At 44.8% G+C, this 18,976-nt stretch overlaps 1 protein-coding gene across 1 annotated transcript in view; it reads right to left on the bottom strand.

Moving 5' to 3' along the window:
* kaznb (kazrin, periplakin interacting protein b) overlaps positions 1-18,976 on the bottom strand; it is a gene marked incomplete at its 5' end in the record, with an annotated part of 125,205 nt that overhangs the window by 76,736 nt on the left and 29,493 nt on the right. The window contains 1 exon segment of the mRNA XM_084167022.1: positions 11,481-11,638. Within this exon segment, the coding sequence (XP_084023148.1) occupies positions 11,481-11,638 (158 nt within the window).

Below are 18,976 nucleotides of genomic sequence, written 5' to 3' on the forward strand. Positions count from 1 at the left end.
TTTAGATGGCGTTTTTTACATTATGCTAATTAGATGTCGGTGCAGGCGTTGACATCGACTCTAGGGCGGTGAGAACGTACGTTGGCCCTAGTTAACATCAATGCTGCTTTTGACCATAATAATCTCAAGGACAAGAGCTGCACCTATTCCTCTTCCTATCAAAGATAGAGGAACCATACTACTCCCACAGAGTGGCACACAGTTTGTTTATCAGTGAACTGAGCTGGTGGCCGGCCCAGGTAGAGTAAACACTCTTGTTTGTATAAACCTGTTATTAAAGCTGCCCTGTTATCAGTCCAGTCCAAAGCAATCCTGCCAGGACAGCATCATTTCCCCCTTAAATATGTGCCTTCAGAATGAGGGGCCCTGGGCTAAACACCATCTCCGCCTGGCCTGCCTGCCCCCCTGCCTCCTCAAACCGATTGCTTCTGGCAGGGAATCAGATAGGAGGGTGAAGTTATTTCGCTCCCTGCACCTCCCTACAAGTACAGGATGGCAGGAAGCATTTACATCTTAGAGTGAGGTCAAGGGGGAACTCCATACAGCTTTGATAACACGAATCCCAACTCTAATTCTACTCTCGCCCCATTCCTACAGAATTATTCCACTTTCAATGAGGAGTGAATGCAGGCAGAGAGGGATTCAGAAGGTGAACATGCTCCTCAGGTTGAGATCACATACACTTAGAAAAAAGAGTTATTCGGCTGTCCCCGTTTGGTTCCATGTAGAACCCTTTTTGGTTCCAGGTAGAACCCTCTGTGGAAAGGGTTCTACACGGAGCCCAAAAGGGTTCTACCTGGAACCAAAAAGGGTTCTTCAAAGGGTTCTCCTATGGGGACCCTTTTAGGTTCTAGATAGCACCTTTTTTTCTAAGAGTGTAGAGGAGGATGGAGGAGGTGAGACAGGAAAGAAGGGAAAACTAAAAGGACGTCAGTCTCTTCATCTCACATCAAACTTCCCTCCTCTTGATCGACTGTGCACAGCAGCTGATGTCTTTCCACGCATTATTTAGGCGCAAGGCCTCAAGAAGCAACACTACCAACAGCAGGAGAAGAAATCTCACAGACTAACAGATGTAATGGTATTGTTCATACATCTCTCCTCTCTGAATGAATCAAAACAATGGCAAACTATGCCAGAAGCCATTATGGTCTATGCTGAACTCTGGTGCTGGCAGCCTCAGCTTCTCTCTCTCTCTGAGACGGTCACCAGAGGACATTCTGTAGCCATCTCCATGCCTCCCCTCAGAGCTCTCTCAGAGTTTCCATTGCGAGACGAGTTAATGTATTCCCTTCAACCAGACACAAACAAGACCACAACAAGGGCCCCGAACAGCACAAACACTCTCCCTGTCAGTCAAGAGCAGATGGGCGAGGAGGAAGATACCTTTTATATCATCAACACTCTCTCTGAAATTGAGGCGAGCACCTTTGGTCTGCAGAAAGAGTGAGTGTAGTGATCCGGATCACCTTTGTGACAGCACACTCCGTTTCTATGGCAACGTGCACACAAGTGATGCTCCAGTTTAAACTGCTTCAACAGGCAGCTTTGGTGAGGGCTTTAGACGATGAAACCCCATCATCTGACTGGTGCCATTTCATCTGATTTTTTCTTTCACCATCACAAAATGCCTACATGTAAAGCAAAGGCTTGATCTACCGAGGAATGTGCCCTCAATGTACATGGGTTTTTGGACGTATGATCAGAGATAATATTCTACAATCAGTGTGCAAGTCTATCTTACTGTATTTCAAGGGACTTGGGGACAATGCAAAGAATCACTTACATCTGCGTATCATGCCATTGAAAGACAGAAATATCCTCAACGTGATACAGCATGTGAAGTATCCAACTGCAGAGCTATTCTATCATCATTCAGGCCTAGGACCCTTAGATATGACAGATATTTCATTTCAGAAGATTCTCCACAGCCGGATGGATCCAAAACCGATGTTAAAAAAACGAACGTATCATAGTGGTTTAAAAATGTCTGCATAAGTTTGAAAGGGCATATCAGCTCAAACCGCACAGCTAGAAAATGAACAACCTCATCTCTTTGAAGACCACACCAGTCTATCAAATGAAAAAACCTTGGATCAGGAAATTCTCACACCGTCACACGATGAATCAGGTGGCAGAGAAAGTAATGACGGCCATTCAAATGAGATAAAATACATTCTCGTTTGCTGAGATGAGATAAGATCTTCGTTCTCCTCTGACAAAACAATGTCATTTCATTTTTTGAACCTTGGCAGTAAAGGGTTCACACTTGAAATGAAGGCTGACAACTCTCATAATCACCATCCGTGGCCCGCAAGGCTCTAAGTAGTAGAATACAAGTAATGATGAGATGCTAGCTAGGAGTTATGGATCGATATTCAAGATGGGGCAGCAAATCAACACTCGCCTAGGTCGTTCTTTGTGTGTCTGTCGATGAGTTTATTAGTGCAATATGTGAAGGGCCTGATCCCCCTCTCAGACCCAGAGACACACACATACACACCTCGGCTGTAGGGGCTGCAGAAAGGACTGAGGGCTGGAATCCAAACCCTACTGAATCAATATCCCAGCCTCCCAATTCATCTTCTCACAAGCCCTTGGCTCATATCCCTCCTTTAACTCTTGATTGGTTAATAATTAATCAAAATGGTGACAGTGCCAAAGACTATGTAATTATGCATCAAATTGGCGCCTTACCTATCTGCCTAATAAAACTATGTTTTGTAGCAGCCTTAACATAATTCACTGTGGTTGTAAATCGGCACAGCTCATCACATACACTAAATTCTCCCTAAAATGTTGTAATTAACTAGAATGTTTTTGATGTGTATTGCTCATAATCAGACTCCTGTGAACTGACCTTAAGGGGCTGGAGGTGATGGCTAGGATTAATAGCATCACAATTAACTTCTAATCACTAATCATACCACTGCTGCCTCCTGCTCTGGCTGCTTTTTGTTCATCCTGTATGGAATTTCTAGGCACTCTGTTTTTGCTTCCACTATACACTCCATTCATTGCCAAACAGACAGACCTTGACCCTGAACGTCAGAGTAGGGGGAGAGAGGGGAGATTAAGGATGTGCAAGGTCTGCAGAACAACCCGCCCTCAACGCCAACCCACTGTCCGATCAATACTGTAATCACTTCCTGGTCTCCCATCTAACAGCCTGCCTATGGTGGGCTATCTATTATTCTGTAAAATGTCTCAAAGCCTTTAGCTAATACACAAGGAAAGCTCTCCTCTTTGGACAGAGTGACCATGAAACACAAACTGACAGTGAGCGGTGTATGGGCGGCAGCACTGCTCTTTTTGGGGTCTCTAACCAGTCCCAGTCCGGCTTTGTATTTAGTCTGCATTGACTCAGTATTGCAGCAGTGAGAAGTACTGCTCCTGAGCTTGGGTATTGTTTACGGTACAGTATTTTGACCTTCTGAGCAGTACTAAGTGGTTGAGCAGTGAGTTCTCTTTCCCCCATCATCAGATCAGAACAGCAACCTATGGAAACCCCACTGACACCTCCACCAAAGCAATGCAATGTAACGTTACATCAACTCAGTCGTCACACCCACAGAAAGGCATTTGATTAGTCACCCAGCCACAGCACAGCAAGCAGGACATAAATAATGCATCTGTGCAAATGACTAATGAGGCAATCAATTATGTGACAGCATTCAAAGAGAAACGATTTAAATCCCTTCTCCCAAAATAATTCTGCCTTTTAGTAGACTTTTTAGAAATTAACACTAAAACGAATCAGATTGTTTTTTTGTTTTGTTTTTATTTGCAGTCAAACCAAATACTTGATAAAGAAATCTTTGATTCAAGTTCCAAAGACAATATTGTTTATTTCACATAATTTTCTCGTGATTAATTCTGTTATTTAGCTCTTTATCAACCCCAACTAGATGGAGTAAAACAGATGTCATCATTATGATACAGTATTTAACGAAAAAAATGAATACCTTTGGTGACAGTTATCCTCCTTCAGCAGCCCTATGCCTGGCGCTCACGCTCCTCAACCACAAGAAGCACTAATTAGTGTTAGCAATCTAATGACCCACAACATGATGGGTGATGAAGTGAGAGCAGGCGCAGGGTTGTGCCGGGCTGGTGACAGCGGGTGATGATGTCAGAGCAGGCTGAAGGGCGGCGAGGTGAGGGTGTGTTGGCTCTTTAAGGTTCCGCAGGGCACCAGAACAGCCCAGTCTGGCTCTGCCACAGAACCAATTAGGCTGAGAGAAGCAGCTGTAGCCCTGCTGTCAGCAAGCTGAACTCAGGTTCAGACTTACCCCAAGATTGACGGCTAACACAGGTGGAGAGAGTGGGGGGGGGTGGGGGGGGGGGGGGGATAGAGAGAGAGAGAGAGAGAGAGAGAGAGAGAGAGAGAGAGAGAGAGAGAGAGAGAGAGAGAGAGAGAGAGAGAGAGAGAGAGAGAGAGAGACTGATTTCAAATTCTTGCCTGCTGCTAAGCTACCCTCAATGAATGCAAAACACTTTGGGCAGGCTGGCAGACAGGCTGGCAGGCAGACACTGCTCCTGTGTAGGTAAGATGAGAATAGCCTCTTGACTTTTCTCACCTCCTATTTTGAGAGGTTCTGTGGGTAGAGTCAAGCAATATGGATATGAGGATGTCATCACGGTGATCATGACTGATCAAACAGAGCATTGGGCAGCACAGTTCAGAAAGGTCCCACTGTGCTCATACAGTACCCTGAGGAGAGGAGAACATAGCAGAGAGACACTGTGCTGCCCAGACTGATGTGTAAGCCTGCCTACCATTCCAAAATAAGGGAAGCTCCTGTAGAGGATGCAGGGCTCGTCGCCATGGCAACAGGCAGCTGTCAGTCAAACAGGGGCAGCCTATACTATAGCTACTCTACTGTGTGTCTCCTACTGACAGGGCAGAAGAGGGCCTCATGGAGGGGCTCAGGTGACAGGACGGGCCTCATGGGGGGGAAATGGGTGCAGGTAAAGATAGTGGGTCAGGGCAACAGGTAGACAATTAGTCAACTTGACTGCTACAGGATGCTTCACTTAACATTGAACTGCTACAAACTTCTCACACAGATAATCAGCAGTCCATTCATGGCAGAAGGCTCCTGCTCATCCATCACCCGTACAGTTTTATATTGTTGAGCTGCAGAAAAACTGACTGCGGGCTAGCAATCATTCACTCCGGCTTACATACGATTGGGCTGAGGAGAAGGCGATGGCCTTTTGCTGAATTACATTCTCTTTAATCAATGACATCGCAGCGTCTCAGACAAATATCTCGGGGAGAATGGCGAGGGGACTCTATATCCCCCATGTAAGTGTGTGATGTGACTAAAGGATGAGCCAAATCCATCACTGTGTCAAGTCCCGGCGAACATCTAGCAAAACAAGAACAGAAAAGGAATGAGACGATTCAGGGGTAAGACAAACTGTAAAGAGGAATTATCAAACGATCCAAGGCAAACCAGAGGATAAGAGCCGATTGTTTTATTACTTCTCCCTCCCTATAGCCAGATGGATTCTTTTTATAGAAATTTGCTCACATATTATACACAAAGAGTCCCTTCTGATGTAGAAAGGAGATCATTATGTTCAGGAAATAACTATTTAGAAAAGGCAATGGAAAGCATTGTGATTGAAACAAGCATTTTACATACATCTTGAAGATGGAGTGAGAAACAATACAATGCTTTAGCTCATGGCCATACTCCCCTATACAACAACAATGAAGATAGGCAGTGTGTTGCCAGATTGGACACAATATCCAGCAAGAATGTGCACTGTTGGGTACTTGGGTAGGCATGATATTGGGGCCTTGGTTTATGCGTTCAGTAATCCGTGAGCCGGTCCTAGTCACATTATGGCCATTTCTGCAGTGCTGATGCTGTCATAGCGGGGGTAAGGGCTAATGATTTTGAAAAGCTCACTTGAATCGAGAGCTTACAAAGACAGAGCCCATTACATTATTTATGCTCCGCTTTGAACGAGGTGACATTCAATTATTCAAACATCGACATTTGGGGACGATTCCGTTTTGTTGGACTTTTGTCTCTCCCAGGTCCTGCGTAGAGTTAGTTATCTCATAGCTGCACTGTCAGTGCCTGTTGTAATTTATTTTATTTATTTATTTCACCTTTATTTAACCAGGTAAACCAGTTGAGAACAGGTTCTCATTTACAACTGCGACCTGGCCAAGATAAAGCAAAGCAGTGCAATAAAAACAACACAGAGTTACATATGGGGTAAAAAAAACATAAAGTCAAAAATACAACAGAAAATATATATACAGTGTGTGCAAATGTAGCAAGTTATGGAGGTAAGGCAATAAATAGGCTATAGTGCAGAATAATTACAATAGTATTAACACTGGAATGCTAGATGTGCAAGAGATTATGTGCAAATAGAGATACTGGGGTGCAAAAGAGCAAAATAAATAACAATATAGGGATGAGGTAGTTGGGTGGGCTAATTTCAGATGGGCTGTGTACAGGTGCAATGATCGGTAAGGTGCTCTGACAACTGATGCTTAAAGTTATTGAGGGAGATAAGAGTCTCCAGCTTCAGAGATTTTTGCAATTCGTTCCAGTCATTGGCAGCAGAGAACTGGAAGGAATGGCGGCCAAAGAAGGTGTTGGCTTTGGGAATGACCAGTGAGATATACCTGCTGGAGCGCAGACTACGGGTGGGTGCTGCTATGGTGACCAATGAGCTAAGATAAGGCGGGGATTTGCCTAGCAGTGATTTATAGATGGCCTGGAGCCAGTGGGTTTGACGACGAACATGTAGTGAGGACCAGCCAACAAGAGCGTACAGGTCACAGTGGTGGGTAGTGTATGGGGCTTTGGAGACAAAACGGATGGCATTGTGATAGACTACATCCAATTTGCTGAGTAGAGTGTTGGAGGCTATTTTGTAAATGACATCGCCGAAGTCAAGGATCGGTAGGATAGTCAGTTTTACGAGGGCATGTTTGGCAGCATGAGTGAAGGAGGCTTTGTTGCGAAATAGGAAGCCGATTCTAGATTTAACTTTGGATTGGAGATTCTTTATGTGAGTCTGGAAGTTGAGTTTACAGTCTAACCAGACACCTAGGTATTTGTAGTTGTCCACATACTCTAGGTCAGACCCGTCGAGAGTGGTGATTCTAGTCGGGTGGGCGGGTGCCAGCAGCGTTCGATTGAAAAGCATGCATTTAGTTTTACTAGTGTTTAAGAGCAGTTGGAGGCTACTGAAGGAGTGTTGTATGGCATTGAAGCTCGTTTGGAGGTTTGTTAACACAGTGTCCAATGAAGGGCCAGATGTATACAAAATGGTGTCGTCTGCGTAGAGGTGGATCTGAGAGTCACCAGCAGCAAGAGCGACATCATTGATATACACGGAGAAAAGTGTCGGCCCAAGAATTGAACCCTGTGGCACCCCCATAGAGACTGCCATAGGTCCAGACAACAGGCCCTCCGATTTGACACACTGAACTCTATCTGAGAAGTAGTTGGTGAACCAGGCGAGGCAGTCATTTGAGAAACCAAGGCTATTTAGTCTGCCAATAAGAATGCGGTGGTTGACAGAGTCGAAAGCCTTGGCCAGGTCGATGAAGACGGCTGCACAGTACTGTCTATTATCAATCGCGGTTATAATATCGTTTATGACCTTGAGCGTGGCTGAAGTGCACCCGTGACCAGCTCGGAAACCGGATTGCATAGCGGAGAAGGTACGGTGGTATTCGAAATGGTCGGTGATCTGTTTGTTAACTTGGCTTTCAAATACTTTCGAAAGGCAGGGCAGGATGGATATAGGTCTGTAGCAGTTTGGATCTAGAGTGTCACCCCCTTTGAAGAGGGGGATGACCGCGGCAGCTTTCCAATCTCTGGGGATCTCAGACGTTATGAAAGAGAGGTTGAACAGACTAGTAATAGGGGTAGCGACAATTTCGGCGGCTAGTTTTAGAAAGAAAGGGTCCAGATTGTCTAGCCCAGCTGATTTGTAGGGGTCCAGATTTTGCAGCGCTTTCAAAACATCAGCTGTCTGAATTTGTGTGAAGGAGAAGCGGGGGGGGGGGGGCATGGGCAAGTTGCAGCAGAGGGTGAAGAGTTGGTGGCCGGGTTAGTGGTAGCCAGATGGAAAGCATGGCCAGCTGTAGCAAAATGCTTGTTGAAATTCTCGATTATTGTAGATTTATCGGTGGTGATAGTGTTACCTAGCCTCAGTGCAGTGGGCAGCTGGGAGGAAGTGCTCTTATTCTCCATGGACTTTACAGTGTCCCAAAACTTTTTGGAGTTAGTGCTACAGGATGCAAATTTCTGTTTGAAAAAGTTAGCCTTTGCTTTCCTGACTGCTTGTGTATATTGGTTCCTAACTTCCCTGAAAAGTTGCATATCGCGGGGGCTATTTGATGCTAATGCTGTACGCCACAGGATGTTTTTGTGCTGGTCAAGGGCAGTCAAGTCTGAGGAGAACCAGGGGCTATATCGGTTCTTAGTTCTGTATTTTTTGAAAGGGGCATGTTTATTTAAGATTGAGAGGAAATTACTTTTAAGGAACAACCAGGCATCCTCTACTGACGGAATGAGATCTATATCCATCCAGGATACCTGGGCCAGGTCAATTAGGAAGGCATGCTCGCTAAAGTGTTTTAGGGAGCGTTTGACAGTGATGAGGGGTGGTCGTTTGACCGTGGGCCCGTTACGGACGCAGGCAATAAGGCAGTGATCGCTGAGATCCTGGTTGAAGACAGCTGAGGTGTATTTAGAGGGTATGTTAGTCAGGATGATATCTATGAGGGTACCCATGTTTACGGATTTAGGGTTGTACCTGGTAGGTTCGTTGATAATTTGCGTGAGGTTGAGGGCATCTAGCTTGGATTGTAGGATGGCTGGGGTATTAAGCATATCCCAATTTAGGTCACCAAGCAGTACAAACTCTGAGGATAAATGGGGGGCAATCAATTCACATATGGTGTCCAGGGCACAGCTGGGGGCTGAGGGGGGTCTGTAGCAAGCGGCAACAGTGAGAGACTTATTTCTGGAAAGGTGGATTTTTAGAAGTAGAAGCTCAAACTGTTTGGGCACAGACCTGGATAGTATGATAGAGCTCTGCAGGCTATCTCTACAGTAGATTGCAACTCCACCCCCTTTGGCAGTTCTATCTAGACGGAAAATGTTATAGTTGGGGATGGAAATTTCAGAATTTTTGGTGGCCTTCCTGAGCCAGGATTCAGACACTGCTAGAACATCAGGGTTGGCAGAGTGTGCTAACGCAGTGAATAACTCAAACTTAGGAAGTAGACTTCTGATATTTATGTGCAAGAAACCAAGACTTTTGCGATTACAGAAGTCATCAAATGATAGCGCCTGGGGAGTAGGAGTGATACTGAGGGCTGCAGGGCCTGGGTTAGCCTCTACATCACCAGAGGAACAGAGGAGGACTAGAATAAGGATACGGCTAAAGGCTTTAAGAACTGGTCTTCTAGTGCATTGGGTACATAGAATAAAGGGGGCAGATTTCCGGGTGTTATAGAAAAGATTCAGGGCATTATGTACAGACAAGGATATGGAAGGATATGAGTAAAGTGGAGGTAAACCTAAGCGTTGGGTAACAATGAAAGAGATAGCATCGCTGGAGGCATCAATTGAGTCGGTCTCCGCGTGTATAGGGGGAGGGGCAAAGGAGCTATCTAAGGCAGGTTTAGCTAGGCTGGGGGGTCTACAGTGATATAGTAAAATTAGAAATAACCGAAACAACAATAAACTAACCATGTTTGGGCTGAGGCTAAACATAAACAGGATGTAGTACCGTAAAAAGGAACAGTCCAGCAGACATCAGCTGTATAGCTGAGTTATCATAAGGTCCGGTGGTAAACTAGTGAGTAAGAGGCCACGGCTAGCGTGTGCTAGCGGGCCGGGGCTAGCAGATGGATGGAATCTTCGGGGTTAACGTCGTAACCACATCAGACGATTTCGTCGGCAGACCAGTCGTGTAGGATCGGCGGGGCTCCGTGTCAACACTAGGTGGTCCCGTCCGGTTGACAGAGAGGTAGATAGCCGGGAGATGGGCCTAGCTCAGGATGATTAGCCAGACCACAGCGTCCGTTTTGTTGTAGCTAGCTGATAGCGATGAATCCGGAGTTAAAGGTCCAGTGATTCAGTGATTCCGGCGGAAAAACTGATATGTTCTGGGTCGATAACGCGCTGTGCAGACTGGCCGAATATCCGGTGATTAATGTCCAGTGATTAAAATTAATCCCGCAGAAAAAATCCAATGTTCTGGGTGAAATACCGCTAGCTGAGGCTAATAGCAAGTAGCTAGTTAGCTGGCTAGCTAGTTTCAACTGGAGATTCTAGATTCTAGATAAAGGTAAGTCAATAATAGAATCCGTTCCACATTGAGTGAGACGGGTTGCAGGAAAGTATATTTTGTAGAAGGATGAAAAGTCTGATATGGAAATATGTACGAAAAATACAGAAAAATAGGGTATTTACAGGCTATTTACAGACATACGATAAAAACACAACTGCACTACTACGCCAAGGGTTGGGCTGAGGTGTGACCCAGGTGTGGTGCAGGATATACAGTAGGCAGTGGGCAGAGATGGTGAAACAAGCATCTTTACTGGTGGTCCCGAAGCCAAAATTCGAAATAACGGACTTATCACGATAAAAGAAAGGCGGAGCAAATAAGTCTCCAAAAACCGTCTGACAGCCAAAATACGAAATACTACCTAAGACTGAAACAAATAACGAAACAGGGAGAACACTTCTCAAGTACCTGTACATAGATCTATGATCAGACACTGAGTAGTACTGCTGGACATAGAGAAACTAGCAGAGAAAACTGAGCAAGGGAACACAGGGAAGTGAGGGCATAAATCCTCAGGTGAACAGATAGACACCAATAGGATACTGATTATCCAGACTGTGAGTGAGGAGGTGACTAAGGTTGTCAGAGGATGACACCTAGTGGGTCGCTCCGGAACTGCGACCCCCTCCTGTAACACCTGTTCCCTGGGAGAAGCTATCCTCATAGCTGCCCTGTCAGTGCCCGTTCCCTGGGAGAAGCTATATCCTCAAAACACAAAGTGTCTAGAACAAATGCCCTAGGACTACATTAGATACCTGCAAACGTCATCATAATATTCCATAAAAAAAAGGATGGAGCAGAATTAAACTGATTTAACAGAGCACATTAACGCTCTCAAGTCCTCTCTTAGTTTGCTTGCAGGGAAATAGTCTAGCACAGTATCAGTTGAAATCAGTTTTTTATTAATGAAATTGGAGTGAATTAACTATAAATACTCTAGTCTAGTCTAAACAGCCCAAATATGAGTCATCATAATATGAATGCCCTCAATTGCTGTGAAAAAAATCCTGCCTCCTCACTGGATTTCAGTAGGCTCCTATAGCAGAGACTTGTTTTCCCTTTTGACTCTTGCCCTGGTTTTAAAGGAGGTGAATGATCAGGGGTCAGGGATTAGAGGTCAGGGGTCATACCTGTGCGTCCATGAGTAGGTGCCTCATCAGGGCCATGGACTTCTTCAAGGTATCTCTCTCTCCAGGCATTAAGGCCTCGTTTTCCCGAGACAGAGTGCTGGGCCTGGTCACCATGAAGTGGGCTATCTGGTCATTCAGACTGTTCAGAGACTGGACCGCTAGGAGAGAAGTAGCGAGAAAGAGAGGGGGACAGAGAGGTAAGGGAGTGAGAGAAGAAAAGGTTCAGGGTCATGCATATTTAATTTGACTCACACACACAAAGACACACACAACATTTACAACAATAAGACTGTCTGCCTTTCCATCCATTGCCATGGTGACCTGTCAGCTCAACTGATTTCCTTCACTCTGGCTTTGCATTCCCATCTTCTCCCTCCCTGCCCTGGCTGATCTCATCCATTTGCATTCTGAGTGCTGAGCTATAAGCCCTCCCATCCCCATGGCCACAGCTACAGCACTGCACCCTCCACTGGTCTCATCTCAGCATTAATCCCTCTCTCTCACGTAGCCAAGGGGGCATCATTAGAGTAAGTCCATTACCAGCACACAAATCTCACTCCAGCCCATTTGCTGCATTTGTTCATGCTGTAAGCTCCGGCGATCATGGAACCCTTTGTTTTTCAGCCACTAGAGTCGATGCAACAATATGTGCAGCACCTTGAAACTAACACACTATGTTTACTTCATAGAGACCTAACTGTGGAGGCTGTAAATGCTCCATTAACCTCTCTGGCCCAAGCCCCTGTGATGGGAGCATTAATGTGGCCGTGTACTGTATGATGGATAATGACTGTCTTCACTTCAATAGGCAGCTGTGCAAACCACACAGGCTATAGTAGCTGTCTAGGGGTGAGAGGAGGAGGTTGTGCTTGTCTAAGCAGCGAGGTCAGGTCAGCATATCAGACATGAGAGCAGATGACATTTGACCTTGTGGTGGGTGGCCACACGGAGGAGGTGAAGAGGAGGGTGACCTGCAGAGTAGGTTGAGAGGTCAGCGTAGGGAAGTGGAACCAAGGGACCCTGGTCACGTGTGACTCTGTCCCTGATGACAACCAAGGTCAGTCTATCAACACAATGATGAAATATTTATGTTCCCACCTTTCAGCATTTTATTGAACTGCAACAGCATCACACAGCCAGAGAGACATGTTTATGAGCACACAGCCCCGCAGGCAGGCAGCGGCACACATCAAATCAGAGGCAGGGAAAAATGTAATGTTTACGGCACTGGTTGACAAATGGATTCTAATTTGACATTCAACATTTACGAGGTGTGCCTCTCTCTGGCTGAAAGACGGGCGGCGGGCAGACACGCTGCAGTGTAATAAAACGCTGCTGTTGAAAACAACATTCTGTCAGACGTGGAGAACAGACACACCTTCAGCTGTACTTTGAATTTCCATTCAATGCATTCTGTCAATGACAGAGAGAGAGAGAGCTCAGCTCAAAAAAGCAATTCAATAACAATCCAACTTCAATATGGCAAAATAGAGTGAAAGCACAGTTTGCTCAAATAGGTTTCCACTATTCACATAACATGATAAACAAGCTGTGGCTTACATACAAAACCATCTTAGAATAATACTCCACTTCTCTTCTTTACTTTTTGTTGTGTAACAACCTCTAGACTCATAAGGCAGGTGACTCCTTCCATTAATGTAGCTCCAGGGTACACAACTCCAGTCCTTGAGGGCCACAGGGTCTGTTGGTTTTCATTCTAGCCTTTTGATAAATGACTGTTTACATCTGGGGAAACAGATATGTACACTCTCTGGGAAATCACTAACATGAATTGATCCATTAAGTTCCCGGTAGAAATGAAAACATGTGCAGCCCTCAAAGGACTGGAGAGGTGCTCTCCTGCACACGCTCCTAGCTTCACATGTGATCATATTCACACAGCAAGTGCAAAGCAGACAAGGAATTAGCATGGAAATGAACACACGCCCCCTTATTCTACAGAGAGTACAACAGTAGAGGAAATGTCAACGCTTGTTTTCAGATCAATGATTGAATACCTTGCCTAAGCATTCAAATCACTTGGAGAGCTGACCATGTGTGAACTCAAGCATTCGATAAGCATAACTGAGAGAAATGTTATCACTGCTCTTTCTCAGCAAGCGCTACATGACTTATTTCATTATAAATATAGGGAAATGTCTAGTCCCTTCACTATTTGCTCAAGCATAAATCTTTAAATCAATAGCATGTTGTCTTTCAGATAGCCCTCTGAACAAGGCCTCTGTGATCATTTATGTTCCTTGTATTATAACAAGGGTATTTTTATATTCAAATATAGACATTAAAGCTTTTTTTTACATAAATGTTCCTGAAGGATCCACTGGTTGGTCAATGAAATCGCCACAGCATCGTTGGGTTAGTGTTTGCCAGTCTAGTAGCCCTCCACAGATGAGGAGAGAGCGCATTACAGGGTTTGTAGAGCCACTCAAAGACACAATGGCAACAACAATGAACTGTAATGAGACCAGTCAACAGCAGAATCATAAAACTGTAAGAAAACAATTCACTCTTATTAATGTAATAGCTCTAGAGGGGCATTTTCGCACTGAATTTCTGTGTTTTGTGATGTTTGTTAAAATATCAATCTGCATAGTGTTTCCTGTGGGAGCCAGATTTGTTTTGTTATGGTGTAATCGCTAAACTAACCAATTTAAAGGTAATGATTGGGGTTTTCACCCAATCATCCTTATCCAGCCCTGCAATATAGATGAATAAGAATGTTCTGCTGGTACAGAGAGAAATAAAGATGAGCGTTTCAATTCTTCAGCAGCTTTGGGGATCCCTCCCTGCCCTGGTGCTGTGGGACAGTTACTGAGGCAATTTGAATTAGTTCTAAGGACTTCCCTGCAAACAATAATGAGTCGTTAGGACGTCCCAGAGACGACACAAAACAGTTGCCTAAACTTGTCAGGACGTTGTGTCATGGTCCCCTGGAGGTTTTGACTAGTTCCCGGTTTGTGCAGAGGACGTTCTTGGGACGTTGCGTCATGGTCCCCTGGAGGTTTTGTCTTCTTTTTTAGGGGGCCTGTTTTGCATGTTATTTTGGCATTCATTCATGTTACATATCAGTTTGCAAACAACGTTAAAAAAATGTTGCTTAAGTTAATAAAGCCGCATACAAATATGGTGTCTTTCTTGAGTAAGGCAGCTCCAAAATGCAGGTGTTTCAGCCTAGCTCAGGGACAAAAGTCCCTCAGAGAACATTCCCTAAACGTCATGTTTTGATGATCCTAGAACGTTCTCAGAACGTCAGTGGGATAACGTGGCGCTGAAACTCTTAAGGGACCTAATGGGAACATCGCTGAATGTCCTCAGGACGCCCTCTGTTTGCTGGGAAGAACTAGTACATTTTACATTTACATTTTAGTCATTTAGCAGACGCTCTTATCCAGAGCGACTTACAGTTAGTGAATACATATTTTATTTTTATTTTTTTATACTGGCCCCCCGTGGGAATCGAACCCACAACCCTGGCGTTGCAAACGCCATGCTCTATCAACTGAGCTACATCCCTGCCGGCCATTCCCTCCCCTACCCTGGACGACGCTGGGCCAATTGTGCGCCGCCCATGAGTCTCCCGGTCGCGGCCGGCTGCGACAGAGCCTGGATTCGAACCAGGATCTCTAGTGGCACAGTTAGCACTGCGATGCAGTGCCTTAGACCACTGCGCCACTCAGGAGACAAATGTATAATGAAAGTCCTGAGAACGTCCTAAAAAGGTCCTGACATGGTCCTCAGTGACATCCTGGGAACTTACAGGGAACTAGACAAAGGTCCCCCAGAGAACATTCCTTTGGGACAATAAAGCGACATCCTAAGGACTAGTAAAATCAACGTCCTGAAAATGTCCTAAAAAGGTCCTGACATGGTCCTCTATGACATCCTGGGAACTTACAGGGAACTAGACAAAGGTCCCCCAGAGAACGTTCCCTTGGAACCATCACGCAACGTTCTTAGAACATTCTCAGAACATCAGATGGATAACATCACACCAAAACCCTTAAAGGACCTAATGGGAACATTGCTGAATGTCCTCAGGACGTCTCCTGTTTGCTGGGTTCACACTTCAAACCTCAGGCCCAGGGCTGCATCAATGGATGAGAGGTCTCCAAGGTTCTGAAACCACCAAGAGAACGCCACTCGTCTGCGTCTCAATTGCACTGACGCCATGAAAGCACCCAACACAATCATGTTGGAGAACAAAGCCTGGATTGAATCTAAACTAAAGACTACACAGTAACATGATCTGCTACTTTCAGAAAGAGGAGAGATTGAGACTCATTTTGAGGCTTTGGAAAGCTTGCAACTGTAATGTTAATTGTAAAGCTGCTCAAACAGGCATTTGGACAGATCCATTATAGTTCAGAGGTTTGTTTTGCATAAAATAACCCAATCCCGCTCGGTATCTGACAGCGTCCACACAGGCCTGTAATTTTATTGTTTGCCACATTGTTCTGCATCAGTATCCATGGGAGGGTGCAAATCATCCCCTGACTGTCTACGCATCTAAATTCTCCAGAGAAATTGGACACTTTTCTCAAAGCCATGCTCCAAACAATAGATCTCATTGAGAGCTAAAGTGTCCCAGAGATAGAAAGAATAAAATGGACTTTGTAGACCTGTCAAAGAATAACTGCATTTATTCTGCAAAAGTAAATCCGGCCTGCAATAGAGATAGCTGCCAAAGGCCCACTATGCATGGACCACAGTGCTGGCTCTAAAATCTTTTCCTTTCTGAGGATAGAATGACAAATACTTCACCTTGGTAAACCTCATTCCATGGTCCCCCAGTTCCTCAGAAAGCAACTGATCCTGTCACTCTCAACATTGACGTGTGACTGTGTGAAGAAGATGATGCTTAGCAGATGGAGATGTGTGTGTGAAGCTTAGATTTGTAGGCGGAGAGGGATATAAAACACAGCACTGACTTGGATTCAGGAGATTGATCTAAAAAAGGAAACAAACAAGGTTCTGGAATTCTGTGCGTCATTGTTTGTGTTCCTCAGAATCAAGAATCTGAGAATCCACAGCCCTCAGTCTATCCAAAACAAACACCCAGACTGGCATACACACAGACAGGCAGACAGACAGACAGGCAGGCAGACATGGCTTGGGTTCCCCTGCTTCGCTCTGCTCCATGCCTACCAGCTTGCAGAGATCCCTTGGGTCCTTATCAGATGTGTGGTCTCTATGGCGCAACAGTCTTGTTTTGGTTTGTGTAGAACAAAACCTTCTGTTCTAATCAGGAGCTCAACACAACACTTACACTTCAATCTGTTGCCAAGTGACAAATGGGAAACACTCACATACTCTATACACACCACAATATACTAAAACACACGCCACTGACACTCGCACATTAACAAATCATATTAATAAATCATAGCATACATGTACTATCGACACATCCTTTACTAATGAGGAATGCTTTTTAAAGACACACTGTAAGTGTTCGTTGTAATGTTAAGGAACAGCACTAGCAGCATTAGCCTAGCGTTGACAGCCCAGCCCAGGCTTTAGTGGAGCTGACTTCAAGGTGCAAAGACGTGCTTGTATTCAGCTGAAATCTGGTCATTACAGGAGTTTACATAGAAAACTCTTGATTGAGCTATACATGTACTTCTGGTTATGTTTTTATGATATAGTCTGCTTATAAACCCAGTCAACTATTTATGAGATATTAGCATTTGTTCATGTATTACTTAACATCAGTGACTACATGTGTATAAACCATTTATTACCTTAAGAACCTTACATTGCAATTATATTGTATATAAATGATGAACAACCTTATTTCAGTAAAATAGGAGCTTACCCGTGCATGTAGAGAGCAGTTTGGTCTTACTGCACCACAATGGGTTTGGTACCTAGTCTGGATAACCACTCTTCCCAATGGAAAAAGGGAAATGTTGTTCTGTTGAAATGCAAACAGTACCATAGGGAATAATGAATAAACTTCTCATCAACCTAAAAGCTGGGTTTAGCAAGCATACCATTACCAATCAAGGTCTTGATGATGTTCTCTACTTTTTGTCTGAGACAACACAATTTGCAAGAGTTATGTCTCCAACTTTAAATTGAATTGCTTTGGATTTTATTTTTTTCGTCGAACATCTCATTTCAAAATCATGGGCATTATTATGGAGTTGGTCCCCCCCTTGCTGCTATAACAGCCTCCACCCTTCTGGGAAGGCTTTCCACTAGATGTTGGAACATTGCTGAGGGGACTTGCTTCCATTCAGCCACAAGAGCATTAGTGAGGTTGGGTACTGATGTTGGGCGATTAGGCCTGATTCGCAGTAGGCGTTCCATTTCATCCCAAAGGTGTTCTATGGGGTTGAGGTCAGGGCTCTGTGCAGGCCAGTCAAGTTCTTCCACACTGATCTTGACAAACCATTTTTGTATGGACCTCGCGTCGTGCATGGGGGCATTGTTATGCTGAAACAGGAAAGGGCCTTCCCCAAACTGTTGCCACAAAGTTGGAAGCACAGAATCATCTATAATGTCATTGTATGCTGTAGCGTTAAGATAAGGGGCCTAGCCCAAACCATGAAAACAACCCCAGACCATTATTCTTCCTCCACCAAACTTTACAGTTGGCACTATGCAACTGGGGCAGGTAGCGTTCTCCTGGCATCTGCCAAACCTAGATTCATCCTTCGAACTGCCAGATGGTGAAGTGTGATTAATCACTCCAGAGAACAAGTTTCCACTGCTCCAGAGTCCAATGGTGGCGAGCTTTACACCACTCCAGCTGACGCTTGGCATGGTGATCTTAGGTTTGTGTGCAGCTGCTCAGCCTCGGAAACCCATTTCATGAAGCTCCCGACGAACAGTTCTTGTGTTGACGTTGCTTCCAGAGGCAGTTTGGAACTTGGTAGTGAATGTTGCAACCGAGGACAGGCGATTTTTAAGCGCAAAGCGCTTCAGCACTCGGTGTTCCCGTTCTGTGAGCTTGTGTGGCCTACCACTTCACGGCTGAGCTGTTGTTGCTCCTAGACATTGCCACTTCACAATAACAGCACATACAGTTGACCGGGGCAGCTCTAGCAGGGCAGAAATTTGACAAACTGACTTGAAAGGTGGCATCCTATGACGGTGCCACGTTGAAAGTCACTGAGCTCTTCAGTAAGGCCATTCGACTGCCAATGTTTGTCTATGGAGATGGCATGGCTGTGTGCTCTATTTTATACACCTGTCAGCAACGGGTGTGGCTGAAATAGCCGAATCCACTAATTTGAAGGGGTGTCCACATACTTTTGTATATATAGTGAATCTCAAAAACATGTCTCATTTGAAATTTCACTGTAAAAGGCTGATAATCTTCTTTTCGTATATATATTGTTTTCACTGAGCCATACAGCTGTGTCTATTCAATTCCAATCCATTGACCACGTTCTGCATTCTATCAAAATGTTTGTTACCAAGGGAGGGGAAAACAAGAATTTCATTTGCATATTTTAAGTTGTTCTATT

This window comes from Coregonus lavaretus (genome assembly GCF_964263955.1).
Source record: "Coregonus lavaretus genome assembly, chromosome: 8".
Taxonomy (NCBI): domain Eukaryota; kingdom Metazoa; phylum Chordata; class Actinopteri; order Salmoniformes; family Salmonidae; genus Coregonus; species Coregonus lavaretus.